The 17,721-nt window shown below is 33.7% G+C and overlaps 1 protein-coding gene across 1 annotated transcript in view; it reads right to left on the bottom strand.

Moving 5' to 3' along the window:
- The window catches only part of armh3 (armadillo like helical domain containing 3), a 31,683-nt gene extending 15,083 nt beyond the window's left edge, over window positions 1-16,600 (bottom strand). The window contains exons 1-16 of the mRNA XM_051909665.1: window positions 16,468-16,600; window positions 15,864-15,980; window positions 15,071-15,127; window positions 14,814-14,960; window positions 11,869-11,976; window positions 11,694-11,786; window positions 10,044-10,118; window positions 9,860-9,946; window positions 9,669-9,725; window positions 9,539-9,582; window positions 9,402-9,462; window positions 9,185-9,231; window positions 8,849-8,924; window positions 8,604-8,697; window positions 3,721-3,822; window positions 27-85 (exon numbers count right to left, since the gene is read on the bottom strand). Of these exons, the coding sequence (XP_051765625.1) occupies window positions 27-85; window positions 3,721-3,822; window positions 8,604-8,697; window positions 8,849-8,924; window positions 9,185-9,231; window positions 9,402-9,462; window positions 9,539-9,582; window positions 9,669-9,725; window positions 9,860-9,946; window positions 10,044-10,118; window positions 11,694-11,786; window positions 11,869-11,976; window positions 14,814-14,960; window positions 15,071-15,127; window positions 15,864-15,965 (1,209 nt within the window). The 5' untranslated portion in view covers window positions 15,966-15,980; window positions 16,468-16,600. The remainder of the gene's footprint in view (window positions 1-26; window positions 86-3,720; window positions 3,823-8,603; window positions 8,698-8,848; window positions 8,925-9,184; window positions 9,232-9,401; window positions 9,463-9,538; window positions 9,583-9,668; window positions 9,726-9,859; window positions 9,947-10,043; window positions 10,119-11,693; window positions 11,787-11,868; window positions 11,977-14,813; window positions 14,961-15,070; window positions 15,128-15,863; window positions 15,981-16,467) is intronic.
- Window positions 16,601-17,721: the final 1,121 nt, after the last annotated feature.

Here is a 17,721-nt window from a genome sequence, read left to right as displayed (position 1 = left end):
AAAATTAAAAAAATAAAATGCATTACCTCAGCTATACAGGTCAGAATGATGAGGCACAGTCGGGCACTGTTGAGTCTGTGTTCATCTGAGAATATACAGAGAAAAACTACTGTAAGATGTGCACAATCATGGTAAAAAAAAAATAAGATAAATAAATGGCTCTGTTCCAAAAATCTAGTAAGCTTTCCATGTAGGCAGCATTTTAAGACATTAAGTGCTTCCCAGGTGAAAAAAGTACACTTCCTTAATGTACTTAAAGTGCTCAATTTTCACTAATTTTGTACTTAAGAAGAACTAAAGAAGAATTTTTAATATATTAAGATAATCTTAAGAACATCTAAGTGTTCTCAACTGTGCTATTTTGAGACACCATGAATATGAACTAAAATGTGCTTTTAACATAATATCTCTGTGTTAAAAAATGTATTCAAGTGTACTACAAGTGATAACTAAATACATTTTTTATAGAGCACTTTAAGAACATTATGGAAGTATACTTTTTTTTCACCTGGGTTAAAGGATTAGTTCACTTTAAAATGAAAATTACCCCATGATTTACTCACCCTCAAGCGATCCTAGGTGTATATGACTTCTTTCTTTCAGACAAATACAGTCAGTTACATTAATAAACACCCTGACGCTATCAAGCTTTATAATGGCAGTGAACAGGGGTCATGAGTTTGACGCTCAAATATATATATATATAATTTTATCTGTATTTTTATGTGAAAGTAAACTTTATACAGATGTTGCGGTAGCCGCGATCAAAAAGAGTAGGCGACCTTTGAAACTAAGCTTTAAATAAACATTGTATCTGTTATATTGTTATGCCAGTAGGTGGCAACCAGTGACTGGTAAAATGTATTTCATCAATTAATTTCATTTTTTTTTTTTTTTTTACGATGAATTCTTTAATAATAATAAAAAATGTATTAGACTCATCTATAACAGTTTAGACATTTATAAATTAATTTTGAACATTAAATAAAACATTTTGTCAGAACCTCAAGTAAATTAGCCCTACATATTATTTTGTTTGATTGTGTAATTTGCTTTTTGAATCGTGGAAAAACTGTGATCTCTATTCTAAAAAATACAGATTATCCAGAGTCATAAATTCCCTAAGCCATTTTGATTACTCTGATGCTGATATAGTCCTATTTGATGATCAGTAGTGGTTTGCTAAATATAATAATTCAATAAGCATCTATTTAGGCTACAATATGCACGTAACTTTAAAAAAAATATATATTAAATAGGTAATAAAAACATCTAGAGAGCTGGCTGACTAAAGTAGGCTAAGTTTGAAAATGATATAATTTGTACATGGAGTTATTATATAAAAAGATACTTAATTTCTTTACAATTTATAGGTGTTATTTTAACAGTCAGTTATGTAAGTTTGATAGCTGTAAGGTTGATAGCTTCTAGCAACATTAAATCCAGGAGAGAAGACAATTCTAGAGAAAAAGCATGTTTGATTTACATGGAACAAAGTTTGAGCGCGCACAGCCGCACACGCAATATCTGAGCGAGAGCAAATAACGCCACGGAAACTGCCTCAAATGAACTATTGTGACGAGAAGAAAGCTGTGTCTGCAGTCAGAGGTTCTTGATTCTCTAACGACTTTTTATTGGGTAAAATGAATGGAGAGTATCTAGTGAGCCCAAGCACCCACCGGATTTCACTGCATTTAGATGCACGTCCTGCAAACGGGAAGCCTTGGGTGCCGCTACACATTGCCACTCACCGCATAATAATGAACTCTCACGTGCAAAGATAATAACAGCAGAGGCTACACGCAACGCGTGAAATAATCAAACCAATAAGTCTAAAAACAGCTGTTGCATTTTACCGCGCATCATGCGTCAGTGTAACAAATCAACGTGAGAATAACAAATCGATCAGAAATCTGGGGGGGCCTACATGTTAATGAGGGGGCCTAGACCATTGCTTTTGGCTCTTCATTGTGTGTCACTAATATTGTAAATCAGTTACGTACCCTGTCTTTAACTTTGTACAACAGAGTCAAGAATCTGGGTGTCATCTTTGATTTTGACTTACTATTTGAAAAAGCAAATAAATGCCGTTATTAAAGGAATATTCTTTCATCTTCCTTCTATTGCCAAACTAAAACAGTTTCTTCCAAAAAAGGATTTAGAATTAGTGATTCATGCACTTATCACATGACAATTGGACTACTGCAATTCCTTATATGTAGGTTTGCCTAAATCCACTCTTCATCACTTGCAATTAGTTCAAAATGCAGAGGCTAGACTTCTAGCGGGTGCAGGGAAGAGAGAGCACATCACCCCTGTTCTCGCTTCCTTGCACTGGTTACCAGTTGAATACGGAGTCAAATTTAAGGTTTTGCTGTGTTTATAAAGCCTTGCATGGTCTAGCACCACAATACCTTGTCGATCTCCATCTCCTTCAACCATATTCTGCAGTGAGATCTCTTCGCTCATCAAATCAGTTGCTTCTCTCGGTTCCCGTTTGAAAAACAAGGGCAAACGGGCATTTGCAACTTCAGCCCCCAATTATGGAATGCACTTCCATTCTCTGTCAGGTCCTCTACTACAATGTCCACATTCAAATTTAGGTTGAAGACACATCTTTTCTCCCTAGCCTATGGTGTTGCTTGAGAGGTATAGGGTTTTAGTTGTATGAATCCCATTTGTATTAGTATGACTTGTTGATTTTAAGGCCCTATTTGTTTTTGTTTTTTCTCTCTCTCTTTCTTGCTATCTAACTTTGTTAATTTTAGCTAATTGCAGGGTTTTTTTCTTGTTACTGTTTTTTTTTTTTTTTTTAAATTGTACAGCACTTTGGTTCAACATTTGTTGTTTTTAAATGTGCTTTATAAATAAACTTGACTTATTTAACACGTTATAAAGTAAAATACCTAGCTTCCCGGCCAAACTGGCATACGAATTCTACTTATGTCTAAAGCGCAACTTATGTCTAAAACAATGCTATGACTTATTACGCTACACCATGACGTACTACGTGACATTCTACGTTATACGTCGCATAAATTACGCTTTAGACACAAGTAGAATCCGTATGGCAGTTTGGCCAGAAGCTAGTTATTTTACTTTATTACGTGTTAAATATGGATATTTTTCTTTCACAAAATGCATTGCTTCACTTCAGAAGGCCTTTATTAACCCCCCGAGTCATTTATGATGGATGGATGCACTTATTTGAGCTTCAAACCTTGTACAATTGCCATTATAAAGCTTGATAGGGTGTTTTTAATATAGCTCTGATTGTATTCGTCTGAAAGAAGAAAGTCATATACACCTAGGATGGCTTGAGGGTGAGTAAATCATGGGGTAAATTCCATTTTAAAGTGAACTAATCCTTTAAACACAGAAACTGTTCCAAAAGGTAGGTAAAGTTAGGTTGCCTTCTATGACACCTTCTTTTGGCCAAATGCATGACTGCATGTATCCTTTGCAAAGAATGCAATCCCATAATGCATTGCAACAAGCTCCACAAATCAAAAATGGTGGATTAAAAATTCATCAAATGCCAATTAAAAATTTTATCAAAAATTTGTGTACTTTTTGTTTTTATGCTCATAAGAGTATCTTGTCATTAGCTTAGCAACATTCTAACAACAAAGTTTGGATGCTGCCTAGGTAGGCTGCAGGAAGCAAGGAAGCTCACTAGGTTGTAAAAAACTGTTGAGTACAGGAACAGTGATATCTTACCTTTGGTGTCCTGCACTATGATGGAGGAATATTTCAGGAACGTTATAAGAAGATTACTTGTCTGCAAGTTCGGGTCCAGAGGAAGCTCAGGATTATTCATCACTGCCAAGAGAGATTGAAAGAATGGTGAATCATTTCTAATAATGATCATTCGCCCCAATTTGCATACATCTACTACACACTGAAAGTATATACTTTAGTCTTAATTAGAAAGTCTACACTTTAGAGTATGTAAGCAAGACTATAACAATAACGATATTAGCGCACAATCTGTTTATTGTAAGTGCACACTGAAATTTTGTTGTCTGCCACTTTAAATGCTCAAGCTCTTTAAAGTCAGGTGGAATCTGATTGGCCGTCAATGTTTTTATTGTTCATAAAAGCTCATTCTAAAAATGATTCCAATGTCATCGTTCCATTATCGTTAATGGAACTGATTGGAAATTGGAAATTTGTGCAGTTATTGTTATAGTTGTGGTGTGGACATCGCTATTCTTATAGAATTAGAACAATTATTAAAGCTTTAAAGTTAAATCAGAATGAGAATGATTATTAAAACTTTATAGTTATTGTTAATTTATTATGTTCAAAACGTTATAGTTACTATTAAATTAGAACGATTATTAAAAATGTTATTGTTAAATTAGAACGACTATTAAAACCTTATAGTTTATAGTTGTTATATTAGAATGATTATTAAAACAATAGTTATTGTTAAATTAGAACAATTATTAAAACGTTAGTTATCGTTAAATTAGGATTATTATTAAAACATTTTAGTTATTGTTAAATTTGAATGATTATTTAAATGTTATTGTTATATTAGTATTGTTAAATTTGTATGATTATTAAAATGTTATTGTTATAGTTAAATTAGTATGATTACTAAAACATAGTTATTGTTAAATTAGAACAATTATTAAAACGTTAGTTATCGTTAAATTAGGATTATTATTAAAACATTTTAGTTATTGTTAAATTTGAATGATTATTAAAACATTATTGCTATTGTTATAGTTAGATATTGTCCTTCGTCTGAACAGTCCTTAACTAAGATATAGTGAATAGAAAGTTCAAAAGAACAGCATTTATCTGAAGTAGAAAGCTTTTGTAACATTATCACTACCGTTCAAAAGTTTGGGGTCAGTAAGAGTTTTTTTTGTTTGTTTGTTTTTTGAAAGAAATTTAAATAATTAATACTTTTATTCAGCAAGGATGCATTAAATTGATCGAAAGTGACAGTAAAGACATTTATAATGTTGCAAAACCTTTATATTTAAGATAAGTGCTGTTCTTTTGAACTTTATATTCACCAAATAATCCTGAAAAAAAAAATTGTACACAACTGTTTTCAACATTGATAATAATAATAAATGTTTCTTAAGCAGCAAATCAGCATATTAGAATGATTTCTGAAGGATCATGTGACACTGAAGACTGGAGTAATGATGCTGAAAATTCAGCTTTGCCAACACAGAAATAAATTGCATTTTAATATATATTCAAATAGAAAACAGTTATTTTAAATTGTAAACATTTCACAATATTACTGTTTTTGTTGTATTTTAGATCAAATAAATGAAGCCTTGGTGAGTAGAAGAGACTTCTTTTAAAAACATTAAAAAAATCTTATCGTCCAAAAACTTTTGACTGGTAGTGTAGTAAATTTTTCTGGACCAAATAATCAGTGCCATCATGATTATAGATGATTGAGCTCTGTTGGCACATTCAAGCATGAGAGCACGCCACATGTACCACGGGAGTTTCAGTCTGCCAGATTTGAGTGAATTTAATATTTCATACAGCTAATGGATATCAAGTTTTCAAAGGTTGCAATGCAAAAAGCAGCATAAAAGTTACATGTGTTTTAGAGGCAAATGTAAGTGTGAAGTTAGTTTAAGGAAGTGAGGTGCTGCTATATAACACAGACTGAAGGCACCATTCAAGGTTATTTGTTGAACAACATTTATTTAAAAAGCTCAAAGCGTTTCATTATTCAAACAAACCTTAATACTGGTTACTGCTATGACCATTTAACAGTAGTTTGTTTTATTATATAACAGCCACTGAAAGTAAGATGAAGCAAAGCATGCTTTTTCAGATTTGACTTTTCATGTAGTGTGTAACAAAGCTGTTTGTGAATGTAAAAGGTCTGTAAACGTTTCAAAGATCAAAGTGCTCAATAAATGGAGTAATAGACTTTAGTCAGGTTAGACGCCATATTGAATTTAACACAGATGAAAACGAGGCTGTGAGGGATAGAAGTACAGTCTTTACAATGGCACGCACTGTATAAACGTCCTAGATTACGTAATTTTCACATCTCACAACTTTTAAATCTGTTTTGTGGAGTTTTTGTCTACTTTTTCCTAAAATACATTTTGTCAGCTGAACAATCAGTATGTCGTTAAACAACAGTACAGTTCATTGAACGCACTGTATTCTATGCCTCACGCCCGTTTCACACTACAAGCTTAAGCGGCGCGTGAGCAGCGCATGAGTGTAACTACATTGTCACTGCAGCTGCAGAGACGCGCGAGTATTCACACTGGAACCGTTTGTACAGCGTCACAGCAGCGGCTCGAAGCTACATATAAAGTGAGCATTTCTTTACAAAGACAGCTATTAATTTGTTTTTATAAGTTGGTCATTTATAAACTTGATAGTCTTGAAAGTTTGTTAACATGGGGAGGTGTACAACATTCGTATATAAACGTAAATAAATAAAAATAAATAAATAAAAGCCTCGTGTCATCCATTGCTGCACATGATTGAGGTAAGCTTTGTGTTTTACATCATCTGCCGCGTGCACGCTTACAAGACAGCGAAAAAAGCCAGCAAACTGGCGTTTGATTTGGGTATGCTGCAGCCTATATATCTCTCTGTGTAACAACTAAAATAATGTTTATATATCATATTTTCTGGCTAGTTTACTTTAGTTTTTTATAATACACCATACTTTAACCCAAACTGAATAATTAAAAACAAGTTTAAATGGGTAAATCTTCTATAAATATTTTTGATTCTTAATTTTCTTTTCGTTCATACTCAAATTCTTGTTAAAACACATTAGACCTGCTTATTCTGTGCATTTTGAACACTTTTTGTGTGAAATTATATTTATTTTGTCCATCAAAAGTGCACTTTCACTTTAATTGAGTGTCAGCAGCGCAGCAAAAATAGACTCGGCGCCGAAACCCGAGTTTGGTTTGAGTTGTCGACATGACGAGAAGATGCCGTTTTCTGCACTGCGAGAGTAAATCCACTTTGCTGCACTTCCAAAGGATGAGGACTCGGGCTTGAAATGATAAGCTAAAGCTAACGCCATCATTACGGTTTGTATCACTGTGTATCAAGTGCTGAGGAACATTTGAAGCTTAAATTCAGATATGGTATTGGGAATTTAGTTTCTGACACACACTGTAAGTGGTAGACCAATCAGCAATAATAACAGTAATAATTTGTTACATTTATATAGCGCATTCTCTGTATTCAAAGCGCTTTACATATGGAAGGGAGGAATCTCCTCAACCACCATCAATGTGTAGCATCCACCTGGATGATGCAACGGCAGCCATATTACGCCAGAACGCCCACCACATACCAGCTTACTGGTGGAGAGGAGACAATCAGTATATACCCACACAGACCACACGGTGAGCACCCCCTGCTGGCCTCACTAAGACCTCTTTCAGCAGCAACCTAGTTCACCCAAGGAGGTCTCCTATCCAGGTACTGACCAGGCTCAACCCTGCTTAGCTTCAGTGGGCAACAGACTAGGCCATCTGACCAATCAGAGCAGAGCAGAACAATCACAACAGATTGGACCATCTGACAAGTCAGAGCAGAGTAGACCAATCACAACGAAATGGGCCATCTGACCAATCAGAGCAGAGTAGACCAATCAAAACAGACTGGGCCATCTGACCAATCAGAGCAGAGCAGACTCTCAGAAAGGAAGGGTTTAGAGAGACCGGATCCTTTCAGACACTGAGAAAAGAGGTGATGATGCAGTGTATATTATGAGAAAACTCAGTTTTTGACCTTTGTGTTTGACCTTATTGTAGGAGACATTCAAAACAAAATTAGGAATCTTTGAAATATCATGAAGGCACTAAGATTTTATATGAAAAACTTCCCGTCTGCTGTAGCTCTTAAAGGTGTAATGTGTAAAATTTGGGAGGATCTATTGACAGAAATGCAATATAATATACATAACTATGTTTTCAGTGGTGTATAAAGACCTTACATAATGAACCGTTATGTTTTTATTACCTTAAGCCCAAAGGGTAATATATAGGTAATGCTTGTAACAAGGAGGAAAACACGACAATGGACGGCGTTTGTGCGAAGAGATCAGAAAGTACATAGCATATGCTTCTCGATCATTTTTGATTCTTGTTCTCTTTATGTATCTTCTGAACTGTTGCAATGATGGATGCACTATTTTTTTTCTCCGATCCTGCCCAGCGAATGTCCCATTAATGACACGACTCAGTGCTGCCCTCCGATGTCTGGTAGAGTATAGAAAAAAAATTGTACTGTGCATGCGTCGAACTCTGTCATCCGCACACATCCGCGGTTGAGCATTGAAAGATGTGCGGACACGACTGTGCACGAGATGCGTCCGGGCACGGAAAGTGATAGGGGGTGTGCTTTGAAAGGGAGGGGTGAGCTGCGGTTGGTTGCAGTTTGCAACCTCACCACTAGATGGCGCTAAAATTTACACACTGCACCTTTAAATCTAATTTTTGTTCACGTTCAATTTAAATATGGTGCATCATGATTTCTACTTTCGTGTTCTGCAGAAGAAAGAAGATCATTTGGTTTTGACATGAGGTTATGTAAATGAAATTCTCTACTCAAGATCTAACAGAACTCACTGTCCAAAGAGGGCGGTGTCGTTCCCAGCGGGGTTAAGGGAGAGGCTGGGACAGGTGTAGCGGGTGTTGTTGCCATGTCAATCTCTGGATGACTCTGTGATTGACAAGCACAGAATGAAAATAAACCACAACATCTTAATGTATAGCATAGGCCTAATATATACATTCAAGTACATGCAAGTGTAAAATAATGCCAATGCATAAAGACAATAGCGAACAATACATTGTCATTGTGCAGTGCTGACCTGCGCAAGAACAGTGATGAAGTTTCTGTTGAGATGTACAGCCTCATACAGAGCGAGCAGGATGGCTTCATTAGTCCTAAAGGACAATAAAGTCATTAGACATGTGGAGCATTTGATGTAATAATACAAGAATGGAAATAACTGAATCAAATAACGGCAGCCCTGCTGAGCATAAGAGACAGTTTCAAAAACATTTAAAAAATCCTACTGATGCCAAACTTTTGAATGGTAGTGTATATGAAAAAAATGTGCAATTTAGGTACTATTTACTTTGTGGTCATGAATTAAAATGAAATACTAAACAAAATTTTTAAAGGTATTTTAGTTTTTACTTACTGCACTGAAAGCTTCTCATCTGCATCAGCGATAAACATATTGCCCACCTGTAGACCAAAGCGGTATTACAATAAATCTGTAGTTGCAAAGTTACTTTCATTGAATGGAAAAGAGCAGCACAAACATTCTGTAAAATATCTCTTTTAGTGTTCCCTACAAACAAAAAAAGTCAAATGTGTTTGGAACAACATGAATAAATGACAGAAAAGGTTTATACCATGCTGGTAAGAGTAGAGAAAAACCCTCCCTGGTTTTCTTCTTCTTTGTCTTTATACTGCCTGTGGAAATCGGATGGAATACATAACATTTTTCACATAAATATTTCTTAAAAACAAAATAAAGATTGCACGTTACCTATTGTAATCTGTAAGTGCGTGGTGGATGACCATTCCCATGCCCTATGAAAAGATTAATTATATTAGACCTCTACATGACAATGACTTAATAACTATCTTGAATTTAAAGAATCTCCATAATCACTTACATCCAGGGTCGGCTCATCATCCACTATTGACAGTTTGACAATGTAAGGATTCACAGACTATAATTAACAGGGGAAACAATGAGTCTCACAGAAATATTACAATCAATGCTTCAGACATTTAGTGCTAAAACAATATATTGTTGTCTGAATTTAGTGTTTATTGTATATTTACAAATGTACTGTGCAATCACCTCATACTTCCTGTAGTTGACCAGTAGAGCTAAAAGGACCACTGCATCATATCCATGCTGTGCTCGACTGGAAACATCAGATAGAATCTGGAAAAAAAAAAAAAGAGGCAAATGAAATGAATGACAGTGTACCATCAACAATGAGAAGTTATGCCAGACATAATGCAAACAATTACAGTTTTACCTGTAGAATGGCCTCAAATATACTGTTGATCATCACATACTCCAGAATGGTGTTCTGACTAATATTATCTGTGACCTAAAAGACAAAAAAATACATTATAACTAATGTTGGGTAAAGTTACTTTTAAAAGTACTGAGTTACAATATTGCGTTACTTCCTAAAACGTAACTAATTACATTACTTAGTTACTTTGGTAACACATTTCGATAGTCTATTTCAGACATTCTACTAACTATAAGTAAGTTTGCAACTACATGTCAACTAGCAGTCATTAGAGTATTAGTAGACTGTCTGCTAACATCTGCTAACACTTTATTTTGATGCTCCCCAACAGACATTCTACTGACTATAACAGTATAACTGGACTATGAGAAACTTTCATGTCAACTTAGGCTACGTTCACACTGTCAGTCCCAATCAGATTATTTGTTTATCCGATCGGAATCTGATCTAAAATTACTGACGTCCACATTGTGTATCCGATTTGTGTGTCCGTGCTGCTCTTTTGTTTTCTGGCTTATCTGCATTGGTTTCTATGGCAATGATGTTGCGTTGGTAGGTATATGCCAAAAACAAGAACAACAACAACAATCGCAACATGCAGGGGAATACTAATGTTGTCTTATTTACAACATGAAAATGTGTAGCCATTGCGCTGGACTATTGCATCTCCTGAAGCAGCGGTAGAAACATAGGTGGCTGGTATGCGTGGCTCTATTCCGCGCTGTTGTCTCCGCTGGTTTCAAAACATGTCTCCGTGATATTGTCATTTTCTGCTTGTCCGACACTTTGCAACAACACAACCTTGTTTCCAACCAGCAACTTTCAGCACGTTTTCTATAACAACATCTGACGTTTACATTTTACGTAGCGTAAGAAAGTCACATAAACCACACAAAATCTGATTAGAGCAGTCAGACTGAAACAGATTTCCAGAAATGCAATTTGAATAGCATTTCAAACCACAAATTTGGATTTGGACTGACAGTCTGAACATAGCCTTATTCTACTAACCCTAACTTAACAGTCTACTAATAGTCTGAGAGTTAGTTGACATGTAGTTACAATTTAGTAAGAGTTAATCTGACTAGTAGTTAGTTGCAAAGTTCCTTATAGTTAGTTGAATGTCTAAAGTGGACTATCGAAATAAAGTGTAACTGTTACTTTTTAAAAAGTAATGTTTTGTTACTTTTGAGTTACTTTTTCTGACCTGCCAGAGGCTCACTCCCTTCCAGTTCTTTTTTGCAAGTGTTTACCACAGCAATGCATTCAACAACATAGCAAATATAGCCTTCATTTTCTTTTAAAAACACAATTAGAATATTACTATATTCCAACAACTAGAATATTTCCTGACCCCTACAGTGATGTATACCATACAAAAGATCTCTTAACATTACTGGTTATATTAACTACTGTACAACTCTTTTTCTTGAACGCCCGACACTGATTATAACAACCCACAGTTTGTAGAAAAAAAAAAAAAAAAAATTACAGTAATGCACTTTAATAGTAGTAATGTGTATTCCCTTGTAAATGGGCCTTTTTTGCCTTCTTTTACAAACTAAGGTGTGCGTAAAAAATATTTTCTGTTAGTGAAAACGAAAGTGATTAGATTTTGTACAAAAAGAATTAATGTGTTGATCTTACAGTGACCAGACACAGCAGCAGTTTTAGACATAAACTCTTCAGACTCTCTGATCCATCACCACACAGCAGACTGTCCAGGCTCTCCATTAGCTCCTGTGTGGACAATTACATTACAACTTAAATTTGCCTTCAATAAAAACCAACAGATCATGTGTAAGTAGGACAAATGACTGACCTTCATTCTAAGCTCAGCTTTGTCAAAGCCCATCAGCATGTTGATGATATCAAAGCCCGTGGCTGATTTGTTCTTTTGGTGAACTCCTCTAAACAGGGCACAAAGAGTCTAACGAAACAGAGAGGAGAGGATTTGAGTGGTTCTGTTGTCTTTGTAGTCGTTTTCATTCAGATCTTTATGTCAAAAGCAACTGTTGCATTGATCCCCAAAATACACCTCATTTTCTTAAAGCTAAATCTTTATACATAACCGGTCAAAAGTTTGGAAACATTATTATTTTTAATGTTTTTGAACAAAATCTCTTATGCTCATTAAGGCTGCATTTATTTCATAATAAATACAGAAAAAACAATAATATTGTGAAATATTATTACAATTTAAAATTATGGTTTTCTATTTTAATATACTTTAAAATATAATTTATTTCTGTGATGCAAAGCTGAATTGTCAGCATCATTACTCCAGTCTTCAGTGTCACATGATCCTTCAGAAATCATTGTAATATGCTGATTTGATACCCAGTTATTATCAGTGTTGAAAACAGTTTTTTTTTGTTATTTTTATTTAGTACTGTCCTGAATAAGATATTTTACTTATGTTTACATATAGTCCACAAGACAAAAAAAATAGCTGAATTTATAAAAATGACTCCGTTCAAAAGTTTACATATTGATTCTTAATACTGTGTGTCGTTACCTGGATGATTCATGAATGTTTTTGTGTTTTGTGATGGTTGTTCCTGAGTCCCTTGTTTGTCCTGAGCTGTTAATCTGACCAATGTTCTTCAGAAAAATCCTCCAGGTCCTGCAAATTCTTTGATTTTCCAGCATCTTTTGCATATTTGAACCCTTTCCAGCAGTGACTGTATGATTTTGAGATCCATCTTTTCACACTGAGGACAACTGAGGGACTCAAACACAACTATTAGAAAAGGTTCAAACATTCACTGATGCTCCAGAAGGAAACAGGATGCATTAAGAGCCGGGGGGTGAAAACATTTGAACAGGATGAAGATGTGTGGAATTTTTTCTTATTTCGTTTAAAATCAATTTTTTTTTCATTTAGTACTGCCCTTTGGAAGCAACAGAAGATACTTACATGTTTCCCAGAAGACAAATTAATACAATTTACCTTGATCATCAAATTCAAAAAGTTTTCATCCCCCGGTTGTTAATGCATCCTGTTTCCTTCTGGAGCATCAGTGAATGTTTGAACTTTCTTTAATAGTTGTTTTTGAGCAGTAGCGTGTTTACCCACCACACAAAGCATGCAATTGCGTGGGGCCCTGCGGACTTGGGAGCCCCGCGATTTCTCCCAAGGGGTACGATGTAGTCTATGTGATACACAGGTATATGCCGTATACCCACAAAGAAAGGTCAAGGATTTGCGTATACCCACTTAAAAAGCGTGAGGATACAGATTTGGCGCTCTTTAATATGGTGTGACAGATCGCTGTAACACCTCAGTTCTAGAGAAGTGGCAGCGTTAAGCGCACGTGAACTGATCCTCTCCTCCGCTTTAATACCATTTACAGCGTGAAATAAACATGAATGATCATCTAAAGGCATGTTAAAAGATACAGTGCAACTAACCGAAATCCGTATCATGTCTCTTGTAATCACGCTCAATCAGTGTTTCAACCTCGGAAAGACGTTAATAAAAAAAGCTGGTAAACAAACAAGCGTAACGTCACATTTACCTCAGAACAAACATATTCATCATGACCATAAACTTGTTAGTCAGCTAAAAAAATTAACTCTAGAGAGGAGCATTTAGTTAAATAGATGCATCATATTACATATTAATTATAATTTTTAATTTTCTTTAATAGCCTATATAATGCATGTTTGAATAAATCCATCAAATTGGCAGCCACCATTTAAATGTTTATGTTTCAAAAAACAAATTGGAGTAGAAATAATTTTAAAGTTAGTAGGCCTATTATAACTTTATTATTACAAAAAATTCCTTAAGTGTAATTTAAGTTTGTATACAAATAAGTTAATTTTAACCTACAATATTAATGTAGTACCAACTGATTCTCATGTATATTTTACAGCATTAGTTGAGAGATTTCTTTTCCTGAGAAAATTTGTACTGTACCTGATATACAGTATATCCAAAAATAACTGATATTGAATCGAATTGCAAGCTTGTGAATCGAAATGCATAACTATGATGACAGACTGGCAGGAAATGGTGTCAAAACAGGGTGATATTGTGACATACTGATAAGCCTCATCTTTCCATTATTGTTAATAATAGTTGCAACCTGCACTCTTAAACGTGCGTTGAAAATTGCCAGCTGATAAACCCCTTGGGAACATGTTCGCGGGGCCCCCTCCCGAAGATTTGCTTAGGGCCCCCAATAACCTAAACACGCCCCTGCTTTTGAGTCCTTCAATTGTCCTCAGTGTGAAAAGTTGGATCTCAAAATCATACAGTCACTGCTGGAAAGAGTTCAAATATGCAAAAGATCCTGGAAAACTGAAGAATTTTTGGGACCTGGAGGATTTTTCCGAAGAACATTGGTCAGTTTAACTGCTCAGGACAAACAAGGGACTCATGAACAACCATCACAAAACATAAACAGTCATGGATCATCCAGGTAACGACACAGTATTCAGAATCAAGTGTATGTAAACTTTAGAATGGGGTCATTTTTATAAATTCAACACTTTTTTGTGTCTTGTGGACTTTATGTAAACATCTTTTATGTAAAATATCTTATTCAGGACAGTACTAAATAAAAAATAACATGCATTTTATATGATCCCTCTTATTTTGTTAAAATAATTAATATTTTGCAGATTCTTCAAGGTGTATGTAAACTTATGACTTTAACTGTATATAACTATTATTTCCTTGGGAGAAAGAAATATTCTTAAAATAATTATGAATATGTTCCTTAGAAATTAAGTATCATTTATGTGCATTCATTTTACCTGAAGTGCATTGACTACTTTGATCTGGTGCTCTTCGCCCAGGGCTTGAACACAGTGATGGAATAAACTGTTGATGTTGTCTTTGACTTTCATGACTTCATCCCCATCCAGAGACTCCAACTTCCCTTCCAGATACTCGAGATTGACCTGGTCAAAGCATATAGATATATTACCTATGCACTCCACTTCTTCATACAACAGTGAACTACATCAAGAGCTTTACAGAAATCTATCTAGTACAAGAACATCTATTTCACCTTCATCAAAAAGAGCTCATCCCAGAAACGAGGATTGTTCTTAGTAGGGTCTTCCTTCTGATGGGAAAGAGCAAAAACAGTGTTTACAATCCACAACATTTGCATTAACATCACATTTGGTCAAAATGAAGGCAGACTTTGAAATAAGTTTATGATGATTTCCACATGAGAATTTGTAATAATCTTATACTATGTTTAAAGGATCTGAAAAGCAGATTTATGATTTTCGAGCAGATTTTTTTCTAAAATCTTTTAAGTATATACAAATGCAAGCATTGTAAGATGAAATAAAATAAAAAAATGTCTCTCTTTATTGTTTTACATTTTATTAAAAATATTTAAAAAACAGCTTTCCTACAAAAAACACTGTTAAGTAAAAAATAATTAAATCAAGTTATTTTATTATATAGGATAAATTATATATTTAATTTAATGTATTTTATGATACGGATAAATTATCATTTTATTTAAGATAATAATATAATTAGTGATTCTTGGTAAGACTGTCCTCGTCCCTTCATAGACAGACTCTTTTATTTTCTATTAATTATAGAACAGCTTTCTTAGAAACTGTTATTTTATTTTATAGATTAATTACATATTTAATATAATAGATTTTTATGATACATATAAATAATCATTGTATTTAAGATCATAACATAATTCTTGATTATTGCTAAGACTTTCCTATTCCCTTCACAGACAGATTGTTATTTTTATTATTGTTAGATTTTATCAGAAGTATAAACACAGCTTCAGGAACTGCATCTGGAAAATGATAATAACAGCTTACCGCAAATATCTCATCATACATCAGCACCACTTTCTCCTTTAGAGGCTTCTTAGAAGAGGATGTTCTCCTCAGAAGTCCTGATTTTTTCTCAGTCTGAGCCATAACTAACAATTGCAACTACAAAAACACATTCAAATGATTATGACAATAAAGCTGTGATAACAATTATCAAAGACAACAAATATCTTCCTACTAAGTTTGCGCACTACTTAGAAATATAGTCGAGGTAAATAACTCACTCGGATTTGAAACTGTAATGCCTACAAAAAAATGCTGTCAGATTGTTTACATGCATGTCTTGACAGTTTAGCTTTAGCATGTAGCTTCCAAGCATTATACAGAGTAAAGGGACACGTTTGGTAGTTTAAATACCATTACTTACAAAAATTAAGAGGCATGTAATCAATTAAGATGAATATTATGAAATGATCATTCAATATGGTGTCCATTGGGATAGTCGTGCTACGGATCAAAGCTAAACTGTTTTGACTCCCTTATCTTGTATTTATAAACAAATAAATATAACTAACATTCTAGCAGTTCATTTTAACAGTGACATTTTTAATTGGAACGTATCAGTTAAAATAACATAAAATATTCATACCCGAGTAAATGAATTACTGTAGCTATTCCATTGCTCTTGAAGCTAATCAGACTGATTTCGCTCGGCTGACTTCCGGTGGGAACCGAAACCCCGCCCATGTATTTGCATCACGTCCGCTGGTCTTCTTACTGAAATGATAAACAGACAACGTTGTCATTTATACTTAGATTATAATAAAAAATATATATGAATCAATTGACTATTATTGTTGAAAATACATGTAATCTGTAAGTCATGTACTGCAACTCTTTCAGTCGACAGGCTCAGACAGACAACTTCACATCTGACAATTACTTATTCATCTAAGTGCCAAGATGTTGTAAGATTTTAAAACATAAGTGCATTTTATTTCAAATAAAATAAAGAAATAAAGAACCAAACCAATGAAATAAAAATGAAAAAATCTGTATTAGAAATGGGATAAAAAATAATGAGAAAAAAACCCCAAAACAATTATTTATAGATTTATAGAGACATTAAATTTAAAGATTTAATACCATCATACTTCAGTATGCTAAAAGATTTGAAAAGCAGATTTTATTTTTAAAACCTTGCTAGTAAGAACAATAAAATAATGAAAATAAAATAAAATGTCTTTTATTTCATTTTAATGTTTAATTAATTATAGATTTTATTAAAAATATAAATACAGCTTTCTTAGAAACAGTTATTTATTTTATAGATTAAATTATATATTTAATTTAATAGATGTTTATGATATTTAAGGTAATAATATAATTCTTGATTATTGGTAAGACTTTCCCCTATATGACTCTTTTTTATTTTGTATTAATTTTAGATTTTAATAAAAACAGCTGTTATTAAATCAACAGTTATTTTATTTTATAGATTAATTATTTAATTTAATCGATTTTTATGATACATATAAAGGATCATAGTATAATATAATAGTATAATATAAATAATCATAATATAATTCTTGATTATTGTTAATCTTTTTTTATTAATTATAGATTTTATTAAAATAATTTAAAAACAACAAATTTCTTAGAGAACAAAATGAAATGAATAAAACAAGTTATTTTATTTATTAAATTATATATTTCATTATTTTATGATGCAGATAAATGATCATAGTATTTTGTAAGATCATATAACATAATTCTTTATTAGTAAGACTCTGCTCTCCCTTCATAGACCTACTATATCTGCATCTGTAAATGTATCATTGTAGGTCTAAACGCTTAGCAGTAGGTGGAGCCACATTCACTACAATTATATTCCAAGAAGAAT

This window comes from Ctenopharyngodon idella, chromosome 10 (genome assembly GCF_019924925.1).
Source record: "Ctenopharyngodon idella isolate HZGC_01 chromosome 10, HZGC01, whole genome shotgun sequence".
NCBI lineage: Eukaryota > Metazoa > Chordata > Actinopteri > Cypriniformes > Xenocyprididae > Ctenopharyngodon > Ctenopharyngodon idella.
Note: the sequence above shows the minus strand (reverse complement) of the source record. Positions and strands in the feature narration are given on the sequence as shown.